At 38.8% G+C, this 20,260-nt stretch overlaps 1 protein-coding gene across 6 annotated transcripts in view; it reads left to right on the top strand.

The window, feature by feature from the left end:
- The window catches only part of LOC126470826 (heat shock 70 kDa protein 14-like), a 605,676-nt gene that overhangs the window by 387,562 nt on the left and 197,854 nt on the right, over positions 1-20,260 (top strand). The window contains exons 1-3 of one of the 6 annotated variants that reach the window (XM_050098838.1): positions 8,972-9,136; positions 9,298-9,378; positions 9,524-9,758. The exons of 4 other annotated variants lie outside the window; for them this stretch is intronic. In XM_050098838.1, the coding sequence (XP_049954795.1) occupies positions 9,077-9,136; positions 9,298-9,378; positions 9,524-9,758 (376 nt within the window). In that variant the 5' untranslated portion in view covers positions 8,972-9,076. Of the gene's footprint in view, positions 1-8,971; positions 9,137-9,297; positions 9,379-9,523; positions 9,759-20,260 lie in introns of those variants that run through there. One more of the 6 variants, XM_050098842.1, reaches the window with a different exon arrangement.

Here is a 20,260-nt window from a genome sequence, read left to right as displayed (position 1 = left end):
GACATACAGGGTATTACAAAAAGATACGGCCAAACTTTCAGGAAACATTCCTCACACACAAAGAAAGAAAATATGTTATGTGGACATGTGTCCGGAAACGCTTACTTTCTATGTTAGAGCTCATTTTATTACTTCTCTTCAAATCACATTAATCATGGAATGGAAACACACAGCAACAGAACGCACCAGCGTGACTTCAAACACTTTGTTACAGGAAATGTTCAAAATGTCCTCCGTTAGCATGGATACATGCATCCACCCTCCGTCGCATGGAATCCCTGATGCACCGATGCAGCCCTGGAGAATGGCGTATTGTATCACAGCCGTCCACAATACGAGCACGAAGAGTCTCTACATTTGGTACCGGGGTTGTGTAGACAAGAGCTTTCAAATGCCCCCATAAATAAATGTCAAGAGGGTTGAGATCAGGACAGCATGGAGGCCATGTAATTGGTCTGCCTCTACCAATCCATCGGTCACCGAATCTGTTGCTGAGAAGCGTACTTATACTTCATCTGAAATGTGCAGGAGCTCCATTGTGCATGAACCACATGTTGTGTTGTACTTGTAAAGGCGCATGTTCTAGCAGCACAGGTAGAGTATCCTGTATGAAATCATGATAACATGCTCCACTGAGCGTAGGTGGAAGAAACTAAAATGAGCTCTAACATGGAAATTAAGCGTTTCCGGACACATGTCCACATAAAATCTTTTCTTTATTTGTGTGTGAGGAATGTTTCCTGAAAGTTTGACCGTACCTTTTTGTAACACCCTGTATAGGGGCAAAGTGTCAAGTAGCCTCATACCCTAACAGTACCCATCATACATTCAGGTTAATGGTAGTCACCATGTCAAATGACCATCATTACGCTCAGTAGTATCAACCATGGCAGTCACCATAATTAAGGTTGTGGCAGTCACAGTCTACTGTTCAGCATGTTATTTCATCAAAGATTCTTGTAGTCTCCACTATGTAATAGCATAAGTTAGCAATGTCAGCAGAAGATCAAGAACATTTTGTAATACAAGATAAAGTTAATAACTTAGCATGGATGCACTATAATGCCCGGGTGACTTTCTAAAATAGCTGAAAATGGATAGTTCAAAGCATATCAACCCTCATTTCCAACCTGTATGAAGGTATATCAATGTTGTTTCATTGAGGTGTCATGTAGTTTGAACTGAGTGACAGCATTTTTCAGTCATTGGCAAGTGCACTTATAAGCTGAAAGTTAGGTCAACAGTAATGTTACATGTGTTTCGTAATTTATACAACAGATCTTTAAATATTTTGATAAATAGTGCACACACATTTTGTTCTCTTTAAAGCATAGTGCAGTAATCAAACTTTGCTTGTTGCGATGTGCACATTAATCTATTAGATATATCAGTAGTGCCAATAATCTGTATTTTTTTAACAGTATTATAGAAGAATGAAATTACTTCAGTAGCACCTTTTATGTTTTGTACTTCAGATACATACATAGTTTGATTGCTTCAAAGACTGAATTTTTGTTAACAATCAGAGACCTGTAGCTATACTTGCATTTTGATAAATAACTTTGTTTTGATAAAAAGATCTCATTTTCAATACCTGGAACTTTCATCTTTGTGTGAAACCTTTTCCATCTTTTCCTTTTTACATTATGTATTTGGTACTTTTAACAGAGCAGAAAAGGTAGATTACTACTTGCCATACAGATAACCCGCTAAGTTGCAGATAGGACCAATTAAAAGACACTTGCACATAAGTCTTCGGTCACAGTCAATTGGAAAAAGAGAAACACACACCATTCATTACTACAAGCAAGCACACCTCACACATAGCCCGCCCAGATATCGGTGCAGTCTAATGCGCTGTTTCCCAAGTGGGAAGTCTCAGCGATTGAGGGCTGGTTCCCCTTATTCCACCTCAGTCACACTATGTCAAATTCTGTCTCCATGTACACGTAAACCATAATTACTCCACCACGCAAACATTTGGGGGTTACACTTGTCTGGTATAAGATGTTCCCCTGGGGGGGGGGGGGGGGGGGGGGGTCAAATGGGGGCTGAACTGCACAATAAACCTGGGTTTGGTGTGGGGCGGCAGTGGGGTAGGTGGTCTGCTGTGGTCTGTTGTGGGGTTGTGAACTGTTAGGGCTATGGCAGGACGAAGCCTCTCCATCGTTTCCTGACTGCCAACTCTGGCAGCACAGGCTGGAGTGCAACTATACTGTGAGATAGAAGCAGTAATTTGAATGGGGTGAGGGAAGGGGAAGTGCTAGCAGTGTATAGGTTAGGGAAGAAAGGAGTGTCATCTTGCGAGGTGTGCAGGTACTAGAACGCTATCAGGCACAGTGTCAGGAGGTTGTGGAGCAGGGAGGTGGGGAAAATGGAATGAAAAAGGAGAGGAGCAGAGAAAGATGGGCAGGTGCATTAGCAGAGGATGACAAAGAAAGAGTGTAGGCGATGAGAATGGGGAGGAGGTAATAGGACAGAGAGGGTGGGAAATGTTGGGTGGAGGGTGTGGGGACAGTATGTTACCATAGGTTGAGTCCGGGATAATTACAGGATCACAGAATGTGTTGTAAGGGTAACTCCCATCTGTGCATTTTAGAAAAGCTGGTGGTGGATGGCTTGGTTGGTGAAGCAGCCATTGAAATCAGGCATGTTATGTTCAGCTGCATGTTGTGCCACAGGGTGGTCTACTTTCCTCTTGGCTATAGTTTGGTAGTGGCCATTCATCCAGGTGGACAGCTGGTAGGTAATCTTCATGTAGATTGTTTTTATTCCTATGACATTTAACTGGTGAATAAATAATGCTGAAACTTGTAGTGCAATGAAAGATAGGTAGCTCCATGTCATGCATTTAAAAAATGTATTAGTCATTTACAATAAAATTCAGGTACAATGTGAGATATACAATCACAGCACATTACAATGTGTAAATACACCGATTTCCTAACCATACACAAATTACAGGGTGGTATTTCTGTTGTCACAATAAACTGCCAGCACATACAAAAATAAGAACTTGGAAAATATGTATATATAAAAATCAGGCCAAAGATATAGCTTGTTAGCCACGCTTTAAAGTTCTCTGTAGAACATTGTGTGTGAATTCCCAGTTATAATTTAGTTATCAGAGGAAGACTAAATTATTTTTGGATGTATCTACTTTTGCATGGATGGGTACACATACAGCAACCTAGAGCACTTAATACATTACATTACATTACCTGAAATGTCAGCAGCTGTTTCCAAAGTGGTAGCTTCAATGTGAGCAATGTTTGACATTCAACTAAATCAGTTTCCAGAGGATTAGATCAGATGAGGGGAGTAAGGCGGGAAGTATTTGCTTGATTCTGTGAGGAATGTAATGAAAAAGGACATTAGTGGATCATTCTATGTAAACAACACAAAGCAATCCTTTCAAGTTAAACATCTCTGATTTCTGCCACATTTTCTATGTTCAATCATCTTGGTAAGAGATGAACAGCTACCGATCTCTGCCATACACTGTCAGATGGCTTGCGGAGTATGGATGTAGATGTAGATGTATATGAGAACCCTTTGGAAATTACAGGCCTGCAAAATGAAACTAAAATTTACTAGAATTGTGATTCTAATCTATATAGAGCAATGGACTTACCACCAGAAAATTAATTTAGTAGGCCCTTGCATTAATATGCAGTATGACTTCACATCCTCCAATTAATCTTTTCCCTTCCTATCCCAGACTGTCACCAGCCAGCAGTCAAGGTGACCCCGGGTGTAGGGGAACCTTTCTTAACTTAAATGTGTTGTCTCCTAGAGACTTCCATAGAATAACATGAAAGTGTGTATATGTGCCACTTCCATTTTCATTTATCAGTGCAATATAATGAAACTATCAGGTTTCTTTCCATGCGGAAGGAAGTGTGCTTAGTAACTGTACTAATTTCAAGTAGTAAAGGGTACCCATTACTACTTGACATTGAAACTAAATAACTCAAAATATACCACACACAGAATATATAAATATACTTTTATGAGGATTGGATAGGAAATTTACGCTTGTATTATAGATTTTAATTAAAATTGTACCAACCATCACCACCTCACACATTATCATTGGCACTTTCGTCAGTGAAATTAATTTCATAATTACGTTCTCCTCCCCCCATGAACCATGGACCTTGCCATTGGTGGGGAGGCTTGCGTGCCTCAGCGATACAGAGGGCCGTACCGTAGGTGCAACCACAACGGAGGGGTATCTGTTGAGAGGCCAGACAAACATGTGGTTCCTGAAGAGGGGCAGCAGCCTTTTCAGTAGTTGCAGGGGCAACAGTCTGGATGATTGACTGATCTGGCCTTGTAACATTAACCAAAACGGCCTTGCTGTGCTGGTACTGCGAACGGCTGAAAGCAAGGGGAAACTACAGCCGTAATTTTTCCCGAGGACATGCAGCTTTATTATATGATTAAATGATGATGGCGTCCTCTTGGGTAAAATATTCCGAAGGTAAAATAGTCCCCCATTCGGATCTCCGGGCGGGGACTACTCAAGAGGACGTCGTTATCAGGAGAAAGAAAACTGGCGTTCTACGGATCGGAGCGTGGAATGTCAGATCCCTTAATCGGGCAGGTAGGTTAGAAAATTTAAAAAGGGAAATGGATAGGTTAAAGTTAGATATAGTGGGAATTAGTGAAGTTCGGTGGCAGGAGGAACAAGACTTTTGGTCAGGTGATTACAGGGTTATAAATACAAAATCAAATAGGGGTAATGCAGGAGTAGGTTTAATAATGAATAAAAAAATAGGAGTCCGGGTTAGCTACTACAAGCAGCATAGTGAACGCATTATTGTGGCCAAGATAGACACAAAGCCCATGCCTAATACGGTAGTACAAGTTTATATGCCAACTAGCTCTGCAGATGATGAAGAAATCGATGAAATGTATGACGAGATAAAAGAAATTATTCAGGTAGTGAAGGGAGACGAAAATTTAATAGTCATGGGTGACTGGAATTCGTCAGTAGGAAAAGGGAGAGAAGGAAACATAGTAGGTGGATATGGATTGGGGGGAAGAAATGAAAGAGGAAGCCGCCTTGTAGAATTTTGCACAGAGCATAACTTAATCATAGCTAACACTTGGTTCAAGAATCATGAAAGAAGGTTGTATACCTGGAAGAATCCTGGAGATACTAAAAGGTATCAGATAGATTACATAATGGTAAGACAGAGATTTAGGAACCAGGTTTTAAATTGTAAGACATTTCCAGGGGCAGATGTGGATTCTGACCACAATCTATTGGTTATGAACTGCAGATTGAAACTGAAGAAACTGAAAAAAGGCGGGAATTTAAGGAGATGGGACATGGATAAACTGAAATAACCAGAGGTTGTAGAGAGTTCCAGGGAGAGCATAAGGGAACAATTGACAGGAATGGGGGAAAGAAATACAGTAGAAGAAGAATGGGTAGCTCTGAGGGATGAAGTAGTGAAGGCAGCAGAGGATCAAGTAGGTAAAAAGACGAGGGCTAATAGAAATCCTTGGATAACAGAAGAAATATTGAATTTAATTGATGAGAGGAGAAAATATAAAAATGCAGTAAATGAAGCAGGCAAAAAGGAATACAAACGTCTCAAAAATGAGATCGACAGGAAGTGCAAAATGGCTAAGCAGGAATGGCTAGAGGACAAATGTAAGGATGTAGAGGCTTGTCTCACTAGGGGTAAGATAGATACTGCCTACAGGAAAATTAAAGAGACCTTTGGAGAGAAGAGAACCACTTGTATGAATATCAAGAGCTCAGATGGTAACCCAGTTCTAAGCAAAGAAGGGACGGCAGAAAGGTGGAAGGAGTATATAGAGAGTTTATACAAGGGCGATGTACTTGAGGACAATATTATGGAAATGGAAGAGGATGTAGATGAAGATGATATGGGAGATAAGATACTGCGTGAAGAGTTTGACAGAGCACTGAAAGACCTGAGTCGAAACAAGGCCCCGGGAGTAGACAACATTCCATTAGAACTACTGATGGCCTTGGGAGAGCCAGTCATGGCAAAATTCTACCATCTGGTGAGCAAGATGTATGATACAGGCGAAATACCCACAGACTTTAAGAAGAATATAATAATTCCAATCCCAAAGAAAGCAGGTGTTGACAGATGTGAAAATTACCGAACTATCAGTTTAATAAGTCACAGCTGCAAAATACTAACGCGAATTCTTTACAGACGAATGGAAAAACTGGTAGAAGAGGACCTCAGGGAAGATCAGTTTTGATTCCGTAGAAATGTTGGAACATGTGAGGCAATACTAACCTTACGACTTATCTTAGAAGAAAGATTAAGAAAAGGCAAAGCTACGTTTCTAGTATTTGTAGACTAAGAGAAAGCTTTTGACAACGTTAACTGGAATACTCTCTTTCAAATTCTGAAGGTGGCAGGGGTAAAATACAGGGAGCGAAAGGCTATTTACAATTTGTACAGAAACCAGATGGCACTTAGAAGAGTCGAGGGGCATGAAAGAGAAGCAGTGGTTGGGAAAGGAGTGAGACAGGGTTGTAGCTTCTCCCCGATGTTATTCAATCTGTATATTGAGCAAGCAGTAAAGGAAACAAAAGAAAAATTTGGAGTAGGTATTAAAATTCATGGAGAAGAAGTAAAAACTTTGAGGTTCGCCGATGACATTGTAATTCTGTCAGAGACAGCAAAGGACTTGGAAGAGCAGTTGAACGGAATGGACAGTGTCTTGAAAGGAGGATATAAGATGAACATCAACAAAAGCAAAACGAGGATAATGGAATGTAGTCAAATTAAATCGGGTGATGCTGAGAGGATTAGATTAGGAAATGAGACAGTTAAAGTAGTAAAAGAGTTTTGCTATTTAGGGAGTAAAATAACTGATGATGGTCGAAGTAGAGAGGATATAAAATGTAGACTGGCAATGGCAAGGAAATCGTTTCTGAAGAAGAGAAATTTGTTAACATCGAGTATAGATTTAAGTTTCGGGAAGTCGTTTCTGAAAGTATTTGTATGGAGTGTAGCCATGTATGGAAGTGAAACATGGACGATAACCAGTTTGGACAAGAAGAGAATAGAAGCTTTCGAAATGTGGTGCTACAGAAGAATGCTGAAGATTAGATGGGTAGATCACACATAACTAATGAGGAGGTATTGAATAGGATTGGGGAGAAGAGAAATTTGTGGCACAACTTGACTAGAAGAAGGGATCGGTTGGTAGGACATGTTTTGAGGCATCAAGGGATCACAAATTTAGCATTGGAGGGCAGCGTGGAGGGTAAAAATCGTAGAGGAAGACCAAGAGATCAATACACTAAGCAGATTCAGAAGGATGAAGGGTGCAGTAGGTACTGGGAGATGAAGAAGCTTGCACAGGATACAGTAGCATGGAGAGCTGCATCAAACCAGTCTCAGGACTGAAGACCACAACAACAACAATTACGTTCTTGAATGCGCAATGACAGAACAAGCAGTGGCAATGGCCAGCCTAAAGAAGTTTTTTTTTTGTTTTGTTTATACCTTCTGGCTGGATCAACGGAAGCGTCCGATTCCACCCGTCTGCTTTGACCCGTGACGTAATGGTATTGTGGTGTGTGACGTCACTACGATGTGGAGTTTTTGAGTTGGTTGTGTTTCTACTTTCTAGGTGCCATGTTGTTATATTTGCTGGTGCCCTCTGCTGGTAAATGTAGACGTGCTGAGTTTAACGGGTAACATTGTGTTCATTTGTGTTTGGGTTGTCATCGTTCTAAAGTAGTTTTGAGTGTCTGTAGTTAGTGCGATAACGTGGGTTGTGAAGTATTTTCAGTGAATTATTTAGGCGTATAGCCTAGGAAGAAATTGACTCGTTGCGAGAAAACGTAAAAACTGAAAATTGTGACCGGAGTGTTGCGGCATTTTTTGTAACACAACTAGAAAAAAAAGGAAGACCTTAAAGAATATGGTACCATTGTCTAGGTGAAAGATACGTATGCATGAGACAATACAAATTTAGGCTGAAGTTCTGTAGAAGCCAAATTATTTTATTGTTGCCAGTGCCACATAAGCTTTCTGTGTATGTGATTCACACACTTTTAACTTTAGCTGCAGAGTTTTAAAGGTGGAAAGAGAATGTAGCAACGCATCAGGTACATTCGTTATGGTCATACAGTGCAGTATTTGTTTCATGCAATCCCGCACTGCTAGTATGTTCTTACATCCATGTCTCAAGTATTAAAGCACGATAGGATGGGTTGGAATGACACTGACGAAAATACATACAAATAGTGTTTAACAACAGAGATCAAGGTACTGCGGTGTTTGCTACAACTTTAAACAGCTTCTACAACACTAATTTATCACCCAGCAGGAGCTGCAAATCTTACGGATACTAAAGACGATCGCAAAGTAAAATGATCTCGCATTCGTAATACGCAGGTATCACAACAGTTCACAGGGAAAAACTCACCCATTACAAATGCAAATACTAATTAAGTCTGTCATATATGGAAATATCCGACTTCTTTCATTACACATTTCTACATGATCCCACTCTTTTGTTCTTTAATTTTGGTCAGATGATAACAAAGAAATAGGCAAAACGATTTTGGCTTATTTATGCACAGCCTTGACTTATCCGCGTTATTACCGACAGACATTCCTTTACAGAATTAATTACACTAAACGAGTTGATGGAAAATTGCGCTCATTGCAATTAACAAATATCAGATTTTTAAGCTACACAGAAAAAACACCATGAAACGCGAAAGATAATATGGATCACAATTTCATTTTTGTTTTTTATGAAAATGTTTTCAATTAACAATTCAGTATTGATATTTTTATTTCTTTAATAATGCGCTATTTCGCTAGTGGCATCTGGAAAAATGAAATTCGTACTAATTACTAAATATTTTCGTATTTCTTATTTTTATGACTGACATATCTCCCCTTCTAACATCCTTGATTACGTCTTTGACAGCAGAATACTTCTTTGAACGCTATGCACAGGAAAACAAAGACGCGTGAATATTTGTATTTTGGCGGCAGTAGTGTGTTGTTCGCGCATCGTGTACAGTTTGTTGTCGTCGAAGACTAGCAAAATGGCTGGTGTTTTTGGCATTCACGTGGGGAATTCTTCAGCCTGCTTGGCGTATTGTAAGGTTGGTAATGTTTTTCATATTTGTTGTTCACTGAGAACTTCTAATGTGCCAGAAGTGAAGTCATGAACGATTATTCTTCTAGCTCGAATGTATTCGTGAGAAACGTTCTAATAAGATCATATCAATGTAACTTTGACATTATTTTACGTTTTGTTTCTCAGGATGGGAAAGTTGATATTATAGCCGACGACAGTGGCAACAGAATAATGCCTGCAATAGTCGCGTTAGTTGACGGTGAAGAGGTAAGGAAATTTTGTACTAAGCAGCAGTTTATTTGAATAGTGCCCTCTAAGCTGAAATTGCCTGTTACTTCTTAATTTGGTTGGTTTACCACTGTTCCGTAATTCCGCTTCGTGATCAAAATTTAAGAGATCGAATGTGTTTCAGGCTGTTGGACTCCCAGCGAAGGCAGCTCTTGTCAGAAATGCCACATGTACAATCGTGCACAATAAGAAACTCTTAAATGACAGTATTCCTGACGACGAACTTGAGCATCATATAAAGTCAGTGAAATGTAAAATAGTGACTGAAGGAGGTCTGAAATATGAAATCCGAGATGAAGACAAGATTGCTGTGTATACCCCAGAAGGAGTCATGACGTGCATATACAAACAGCTGTTTGGTATGTAGAAATGTTTTTATGCGTAACGCCCCGATCTCATATTCCTACGAGTAGCTAGTATGGTTCATTCCGTGTAATCTCACAGGGGGTGAAAATGTGGCTATTTCAGAATTTAGTCATATTTGGAACATGGATGCCCACATGTGTCAGTAGTAAAACTGCCAAATAGCACTGTTCTAACTCTTACCATTTTTGATAAATTCAGGTTTGAAGATTCATGGGTGGGTACCCAGTCATTAGTCAGGAACCGGTTTCCATATTCTCAGACACTTGCTATTCAGTAATGAGGTGACCTACAGACATCAAGTATTTTAGTCATGTACTGTGTGAGTCATTAAGTTGATATATTGCATAAAAAGTAGGATACATCTCGGTTTTTTATGAAAAACATTGAGAATTGCTCTTTCTCCGTAATGTGCTTTACATGTGTGATTTTTTAAAAAATTATAACTTCACAGAGGGAAAAAATGCAGACTTCATCTTACGCACTATAACTCTTTAGTGCTAGCATTAAGTATAAATAACAATGACAAGCTTTTGGCATTGAAATTAGTAGTTCTTACCTTCACTTAAAGATGACTCCATCACAAAAAAAGGGCAAATTTGACGAATTTCAAAGTCCTGTGGGGTACATAGACAATTGAATCACAATATGATTTTTTGCTGAAATGTTTATATATCTGTCAGCAATCTTATCTGCAAAGAATACAGGGCATTAATAATAAAAACGTGTATTCCTTGAAAAATTGACCTGTAGGTCAGAACTGTAAACAATTTAGAGCTGAAAACAGTTACGAATCATTTTTCTCAGTGTGTATGTTGTATTTCTCTGTTAAGTGTCTTTCCTGTGTAAAGAATTAAGGGACAATGTGGGTGCACAAATGAGGTGATACATCCATATTCTGTCACTGCAACTTAAAAAGACAAGTTAAATGAAACATAAGAAATGGTGTAAGCAGTAACGAGACACAGTAATAACTTTAAATATGTACAGATATAAAAATTTTACAAAGAACATTTTGATAAACAAATTCAAATATAAAGAAGGAAACTAACTTTAAAACCCTTCCACTTTGCATATAACTGTTTTCCTCGACATCTTGATGCAGAAGCAAAATGAGTTCACTTAAATGTGAGAGATATTATTTTTTTCCGAAGCACTTATTGTCATGTTTATACAACTCCTCACTGTGTCTTTGTAATGATGGGAATCTGCCTGACATGTAGCATTGGAGAAGGGGACCCAAACAGCATCATTCCAAGCTAGCCATGAAGGGAATTGTGAATTAGCAGTAGGCATGCAGTTAATCTCAACATCTTTAAACTCATGTGATGCCTGGGAAACGGGTCCTGTGTGCCAGATTTTGTTGTATTTGAAAGCCACGTTCTGCCTGACTTGCATTCTTTTCTGCAAACCATTTCATGAGCTCCCATTGCGACACTGCTCCTTTTTTATATGTTGGAAGTCTCTTTATTATAAAGGTGTTAATTGCAGTGAGTAGTAATGTGTGGTGCAATCATATTACTGGAAATGTCATTGCTATACTGTACCTGTGTTCTGAGAAACCTTAATGTTATTTGATCTGTGAAGAAGCAGAGCATATTAGCACCCTGTATTGTCTGGAGTGCCCTGTGAACAATGCAACCAATTTTCCGATATAAGGAGCTCCTCACTCAGAAATGTAGAATTCAGCTCGTAATGGACAGTTTCAAGTTTTTATTATCTGCTCCACCTTTATTGAGTATTGTCAGAGTAACTACTATTGGTGTCCTAGAGCACATCGGACTTGGAGAAAGAACAATTAAAGAGAGTCATGGTGTAATTGCTGCTCCAGAATGCAGGAGTGGTCAAAAGATGTTACCTGGAATTGTCAGAGAAGAAGTAGTGATATCTTACGAAAATGATAATATTTCAAGACTTTGTGCAAGGAATTAAAGACTCCTTCCACTATGGTTCATAACAAGATGATTCACATAAAATTGCATGAAGGTTTCTTGAAATACAGGTACAGCACAATGACAGTTTCAGAAACCCAATTGAAACAAGCATTTCTAGTCATTGCTACTATCACCTTTCTAATGAAGAGACTTCCAATGACTGCAAATGGGAGCACTGTTGCTATGGAAACTCGTGAAAATGCTTTTTGGGAACAATTGCAAGTTGAGCAGAATGTGGCTTTCAAATTCTACAAAATCTGGTACACAAGACACATTTTCCACCAATCACGTGAATTTAAAGATGTTGAGATTAACTATATGCCCCATACAGATTCACAATTCCTTTCATGGTCCAGTTGGAATTATGCTGTTTGGCTATCCTTTGCCATTGTGATGTCTTAAGGCAGATGTCCTATCATTACAAAGACATGGTGCACAGTTTTATAAACATGACAATAAGTGCTTTGGAGAAAAATCATATCTCTCACCTTTAAGTGAACTCATTTTGTTTTTGCATCAAGATATCAAGGAAAACAGTTATATGCAAGGTGTGTGTGTTTTAAAAATGCACTTTCCATCTTTGTATTTGATTTTTTTTATTTTTTTTAATGAAATTTTTCTTTGTGGAGGTTTTATATCAGTATATACTGGTATATATTCAAAGTTCTTAACGTCTCTAATTATTGCTTGCTGCTTTTCTTACTTTTCACTGAAGTTTGTTTTTAATTTACAGTAACAGAATAAGAATATATAACCTCATTTGTGCACCAAAGTTATCTATTGCAATTCTTTACACTGAAAAGACAACTAACAGTGAAATAATAATAAAAAATCCCGTGGAGGCCCGGGAAAAGAATAGGCCTCCGGTATGTTCTGCCAGTCGTAAAAGGCGACGAAAAAGAACAAACCACTAATAGGGCTAACCCCCCTTTTAGTGTGAATAGTTGGTTCAGGACAGAACTAAAGAAGCCTCGGACAAGCACCGTCATCGTCGGGGATGACGCTTGAACCCTATGCCCGCCCACAATGGTAACGACACTGCTAGCCTACTGGAAAATGATTCAAATCCAAATAGAGGTGTTTTGCAGGATATGCTTCCTGCAACCACCCTAGAAGGAAAACAAAGACAGAGGACGAGATGGTCTGATGAAGTTAATCGACACCTCATGTTCTGTTATTACCAAGCAACAAACCTAGGAACCAACACAACTGGATACAGATCACAAGTATACACAACATTTATTATCAGATACTCAGAATTAAAATTTTTAACAGAACGACGACTAGCTGATCAGATCCGTGTAATAATAAAAAATAACAGGATACCCCAGTCAGAATTAGAAAACATCAAACAACAAGTACAACAAATACTGGAACAAAATAATGTGCAATCAGAAGAAGAAGAAAATACAGTAATGGACTCAAACATCCCAGAGCAAACAAACAAAGGACAACACGCATCAATTAAACAATCAGAGGAAAACTAAATCTTAAGACAGCCACCAGAACAAGCACAAATAGAACACGAAGTGACACACATGTTAGATATAGAAGAAAAGATTCAGCTGACATATATAGAATACAAAGACACAAATACAGACATTAGACCATTCTTGCATAGACCACCAAATAACCCACAAGTCGAAACAACAATAAAAACTATCAACACAATCATACACAACAAAATAAATGAAAACACAACTATGGAAGAGTTACAACTACTGGTTTATATAGGAGCACTCACTACACTAAATATACACACTAGGCAGAGATCAGAACCAACCAACACGCAGAAGAAACCCACAAAACCAGCATGGCAACACAGGCTACAAATCAGAATAGAAAAACTGAGAAAAGACATCGGACAGCTAACACAATTTATAAGAAATGAAATGTCAGGAAAAAAAACGAAAAAGGTTAGGTAAAATCTCACAACAAGAAGCGATAGAGCAATTAGATGAAAAGAAGCAGAAATTACAAGCATTGGCCAAACGACTTAGAAGATACAAAAAAAGTGAAAATCGAAGGAAACAAAACCAAACATTCAACACAAACCAAAAGAAATTTTACCAGACAATAGATAACACACACATTAAAACAGACAATCCACCAAACATAACAGACATGGAACTCTTCTGGAGCAACATATGGTCAAACCCGGTACGACATAACAGGCATGCACGGTGGATACAAGCAGAAACAGACACATACAAGATGATACCACAAATGCCTGAAGTGATAATTTTGCAACATGAAGTCACCCAAGCAATTAATTCTACTCACAATTGGAAAGCCCCTGGAAAAAATAAAATAGCAAATTTCTGGCTAAAGAAGATCACTTCAACGCATTCACATCTAACTAAATTATTTAACAGTTACATTGCAGACCCATACACATTCCCTGATACACTTGCACATGGAATAACTTATCTGAAACCTAAAGATCAAGTAGACACAGCAAACCCAGGTAAATATCGCCCCATAACATGCCTACCAACAATATACAAAATATTAATTTCAGTCATTACACAGAAATTAATGACACATACAACACAGAACAAAATTATAAATGAAGAACAAAAAGGCTGTTGCAAAGGAGCACGAGGATGTAAAGAGCAACTGATAATAGATGCAGAGTTGACATATCAAGCTAAAACTAAACAAAGGTCGCTACACTCTGCATACATTGATTACCAAAAAGCTTTTGATAGTGTACCCCACTCATGGTTACTACAAATATTGGAAATATACAAAGTAGATCCTAAATTGATACAGTTCCTAAACATAGTAATGAAAAATTGGAAAACCACACTTAATATCCAAACAAATTCAAATAATATCACATCACAGCCAATACAGATTAAGCGTGGAATATACCAAGGAGACTCATTAAGTCCTTTCTGGTTCTGCCTTGCTCTGAACCCACTATCCAACATGCTAAATAATACAAATTATGGATACAATATTACTGGAACATACCACACAAAATCACACATTTGCTATACATGGATGATCTAAAACTACTGGCAGCAACAAATCAACAACTCAACCAATTACTAAAGATAACAGAAGTATTCAGCAATGATATAAATATGGCTTTTGGAACAGACAAATTTAAGAAAAATAGCATTGTCAAGGGAAAACACACTAAACAAGAAGATTACATATTGGATAACCACAGTGACTGCATAGAAGCGATGGAAAAAACAGATGCCTATAAATATCTAGGATACAGACAAAAAATAGGAATAGATAATACAAATATTAAAGAAGAACTAAAAGAAAAATATAGACAAAGACTAACAAAAATACTGAAAACAGAATTGACAGCAAGAAACAAGACAAAAGCTATAAATACTTATGCTATACCAATATTGACCTACTCATTTGGAGTAGTGAAATGGAGTAACACAGACCTCGAAGCACTCAATACACTTATACGATCACAATGCCACAAATATAGAATACATCACATACATTCAGCAACTGAAAGATTCACATTAAGCAGAAAGGAAGGAGGAAGGGGATTTATCGATATAAAAAACCTACATTATGGACAGGTAGACAATTTAAGAAAATTCTTTCTAGAACGAGCAGAAACTAGCAAAATAAACAAAGCGATCACTCATATAAATACATCGGCTACACCACTGCAATTTCATAACCACTTCTACAACCCTTTAGATCACATAACATCAACAGGTACGAAGAAAGTAAATTGGAAAAAGAAAACACTACATGGCAAGCACCCGTATCATCTAACACAGCCACACATCGATCAAGACACATCCAACACATGGCTAAGAAAAGGCAATATATACAGTGAGATGGAAGGATTCATGGTTGCAATACAGGATCAAATAATAAACACCAGATATTACAGCAAGCATATTATTAAAGATCCCAATACCACAACAAATAAATGCAGACTTTGCAAACAACAAATAGAAACAGTAGATCACATCACAAGCGGATGTAAAATACTAGCAAATACAGAATACCCCAGAAGACATGACAATGTAGCAAAAATAATACATCAACAGCTTGCCTTACAACATAAACTTATAAAACAACACGTTCCCACATACAAGTATGTACCACAAAATGTACTGGAGAATGATGAATACAAATTATACTGGAACAGAACCATTATAACAGACAAAACAACAACACATAACAAACCTGACATCATACTCACCACTAAAAGAGGAAATTAACACAACTAATTGAAATATCCATACCCAATACAACAAATATACAAAAGAAAACCGGAGAAAAAATTGAAAAATACATCTAACTGGCTGAGGAAGTCAAGGACATGTGGCATCAGGATAAAGTTGACATTATACCAATTATACTATCAACTACAGGAGTCATACCACACAATATCCGCCAGTACATCAATGCAATACAGCTACATCCAGACTTGTATATACAACTACAGAAATCCGTAATTATTGATACATGTTCAATTACCCGAAAGTTCCTAAATGCAATATAACATATACCACACAGTTAAAAGGAAGTCACGCTTGATGAAGGTCCGCGTCACTTTTCATTTTTGACCAGACATAACGTCTGAGAAAAGAAAGAAAGAAATAATAACAATAATAATAATAATAATTTATTATCATTCAGCTCTTACAGCAATAGACAGTCATAAGCGTACATTTTTATATGAACTACTATATCAATGTAATTTAGCTTACATGAAATAAGTAAAACTAGAAATTATATGTTAGAGAGCAGCATTTTCATTTCCAAAACATTTGTCAACTGGGTAAAGAGGTTGTTTACTAGTAGCTTATACAGAAGCGTCTGATTTCTCCCGTCTGCTTTGACCCATGACGTCACAAATATGGCGGAAACGACTGTCCACTATGACTCCAATATGGTGCCTATGACTTCATTACGTAAACATAACAAACATGAAAATACATCGAAACACACACACACACACACACACACACACACACACACACACACACACACACACCTTCCACAAAAAACTTAATCAAACTAATGAGAGAAGTGTAGGAAATTGGGGGTTTTTGGGTGGGGACAATTAAATATAAACACACGCCACTAACCCAAACGATAAAAAACACTCAAATGACAAGACCCCACAACTTCCACTACACACAAAATCCACTGGAATCGATCACTTCCCTTGGTCGACAGAAACAACTGCTACCACACTATAAATCTCAGAAATTTCACCACCACCACACTTAATCCTACCACACAAAAAAAAACACACACACACACACACACACACACACACACACACACACACACACTAGGAAATCAAAATTGCAATCAAACACTTCCCTTGACCTGTTATCCTTACGACATATCCACATATAGCCATCCCTGGTCAGAGACGCCAAAACTTTAGTAAGTCTCATTGCTTCACGACACACTGAACACTTCACGACTTCAGCCAACAGCCTGCATTGCTGAAGAAATTCTATTAGAGACAACGCACTGTCCCCCATCATCGCAGACAACCAAAAACTGTTGACCTTGTCAGTCATATCCATACCTACCAAAGACATAAGCAAAGAAATTTACCAAAATTTACACATGAACAGAAAAGAAACTACAGTAACGTCAACATAACAAAACCAAAATCATTAATTCATTGAAAAATGTTCCACTGAAGGCACAGTCATCACTGATACTACACACATGCAATGCTACCACACAAGTGAACCCCATATGCCACATAACACGCTACCCGTAAACACACCACCAGAGAGAACCACCGACCGCAACAATACGCCACCTATAAACACGCCACACACGCACACTAAACCAAAAACATCACCTAACATACAAATACATCACTGGAGACCACCACCGATCACATGAAAACATCTACAAACACGCCACTCTCACAAACTAAACTCCGCGCCGTGGTGACATCACACACCACAACAGCCTTACGTCACGAGTCAAAGCCGACGGGTGGGATCGAACGCTTCCGTCGACCCGCTTATACAATTTAGCTTTAAAAATATTTATAGGCAATTCTGTAAAATCTACCCTTGGCCTATTAAACATCCTTAATCCAAAGGCTAGGTAGGAGTTACGTGATTTAGATGATGTGTGGTATGGGTATGTCTACATGTGTGCTGTTTCTAGTGTCAAAACTGTGTACATCAGTTCTCAGTGTGAAATTAGAAACGCTGTTTCTAACATACAATAAAACATTATAGATGAATAAGTTTACTGTTGTCACACATTCCAGTTTAATGAACAGAAGTTTACAATGTTCTTTTTTATCAGAATCTGTTATTATTCTTATCACTTTCTTCTGCAACAATAAAATGTCATTTGCTTAACAACTGCTACCCCATGAAAAAATTCCGTATGATATGATACATTGGAAGAAAGCAAAATTTCGTGATCTTGCATAGTTATTTGGAACATATCTTTTTAAATTTGTAGTTATGAATATAATAGAGGGAAACATTCCACGTGGGAAAAATATATCTAAAAACACAGATGATGTGACTTTCCGAACGAAAGTGCTGGCAGGTCGATAGACAAACAAACAAACACAAACATACACATGAAATTCAAGCTTTCACAACAAACTGTTGCCTCATCAGGAAAGAGGGAAGGAGAGGGAAAGACGAAAGGATGTGGGTTTTAAGGGAGAGGGTAAGGAGTCATTCCAATCCCGGTGTGTGTGTGTGTGTGTGTGTGTGTGTGTGTGTGTGTGTGTGTGTGTGTACCCATCCTTTTTCCCCCTAAGGTAAGTCTTTCCGCTCCCAGGATTGGAATGACTCCTTACCCTCTCCCTTAAAACCCACATCCTTTAGTCTTTCCCTCTCCTTCCCTCTTTCCTGATGAGGCAACAGTTTGTTGCGAAAGCTTGAATTTCATGTGTATGTTTGTGTTTGTTTGTGTGTCTATCGACCTGCCAGCACTTTCGTTCGGTAAGTCACATCATCTGTGTTTTTAGATATAAATTTGTAGTTAAATAAATAACGCTTGAAAAGTCTAGAAAATATATTTTTAATGTGTGGTTTCCAGGCCAATTTATTGTCAGTAAGAACACCTCAAAGTTTAGTAGTTTTTAATTCAGGATGGTTAGGAATCTCTTAGAGGCTAAAATTAAGTACCTGTGTTTTACTTTCATTTAGTAAGAAAACATCGCAGTACCCACATCCTGCGAGGCCTCACTCAGTGAAAACTAACCAATATGCAAAGATGTTTTGTGTTGGCCTTGTAGGTACTGCGATGTTTGCATATGTCTGGTTATGATTAACCAATCATATCCGCTCATCTGGAGATAGATTGAGTCGAAAGTTGATCGAAAGGTAGCGATTTGAAGGGCAAAAGGGAAAAAAGTGCCAAGGCAAGAGCCAAGGGAAAGAAACCTGTGTGATAGTTGGGTCAGATTTTACGAGCAGTAGCAGTTTTCTTGCTGTCTGCAACAGGTCACGCAAGGCTAGATTTTGATTCTAGTGGGTATCTTGCAGGCAGATGCCTTTGATGTTGTGCAGTGGTGTTTCTCGGTGGCTGCAGCTTCTTGGTCAGTGTCAGCATACCAGTAACAGTTAGGTTCATCATCACTTTTAGTGTCTTGATAGGTTGTATATTGGATTAACAGTGTAGGGCGGTGTTGGTGTTTCTTTGTGTGTTAGTGTGCGAGCTTGTCAGCTTCCCTGTTGTAGCCTGTTGGTCGGCTATAATAGCAACTGGCATATCCAGTCAATGTTGCTGATGTTGTCATGTGAGAATTTATAAATAAACACAGATTAGTAATAAAAACAATAAAGGTCTGAACACCGATCTTTGTAGCACTCCAGGCCTAACATAAACCAAATTTGACTTCTCGTTATCAATGCACACAACTTGGTGTGTGCCCCCCTGCGGGTCCGGGGGTTAGAATAGGCCCGAGGTATTCCTGCCTGTTGTAAGAGGCGACTAAAAGGAGTCCCTCCCCCTCAAGGGGGTAGTTAGCACCTGCGTCCTGAGACGGACGGTTCCACGACCTATATTTGGTGTCATTTTGGTTTTTCACTTCTTCTCGTTTCTTCCTTCCATTGTTGGTTCCTTTCTTTGTCCTTCTCCATCTCACTGTCTTCCTTACTCTTTCACTTGCCTTCTTCTCCTTGCCTTCTTCTCCTTGCCTTCTTCTCCTTGCCTTCTTCTCCTTGCCTTCTTCTCCTTGCCTTCTTCTCCTTGCCTTCTTCTCCTTGCCTTCTTCTCCTTGCCTTCTTCTCCTTGCCTTCTTCTCCTTGCCTTCTTCTCCTTGCCTTCTTCTCCTTGCCTTCTTCTCCTTGCCTTCTTCTCCTTGCCTTCTTCTCCTTGCCTTCTTCTCCTTGCCTTCTTCTCCTTGCCTTCTTCTCCTTGCCTTCTTCTCCTTGCCTTCTTTGGTCTCCGTCTCGGGGTTTGAGACAGTCTGTCCTCTCTCTCCCTCTCTCTCTTCTTTTTCCTCTTCTTCCTTCCTCCCTGTGCGCGCCTGAAGGCCGACCCACGCGTTCGCACGCATAGCCGGTGACGGGGTAACGCGTAATTCCCCACCCTGGGTAGACAAGTAAGGCACG

The sequence above is a fragment of the Schistocerca serialis genome, chromosome 3 (genome assembly GCF_023864345.2).
Source record: "Schistocerca serialis cubense isolate TAMUIC-IGC-003099 chromosome 3, iqSchSeri2.2, whole genome shotgun sequence".
NCBI classification, from domain to species: domain Eukaryota; kingdom Metazoa; phylum Arthropoda; class Insecta; order Orthoptera; family Acrididae; genus Schistocerca; species Schistocerca serialis.
This window is presented reverse-complemented; position numbering and strand designations above follow the sequence as displayed.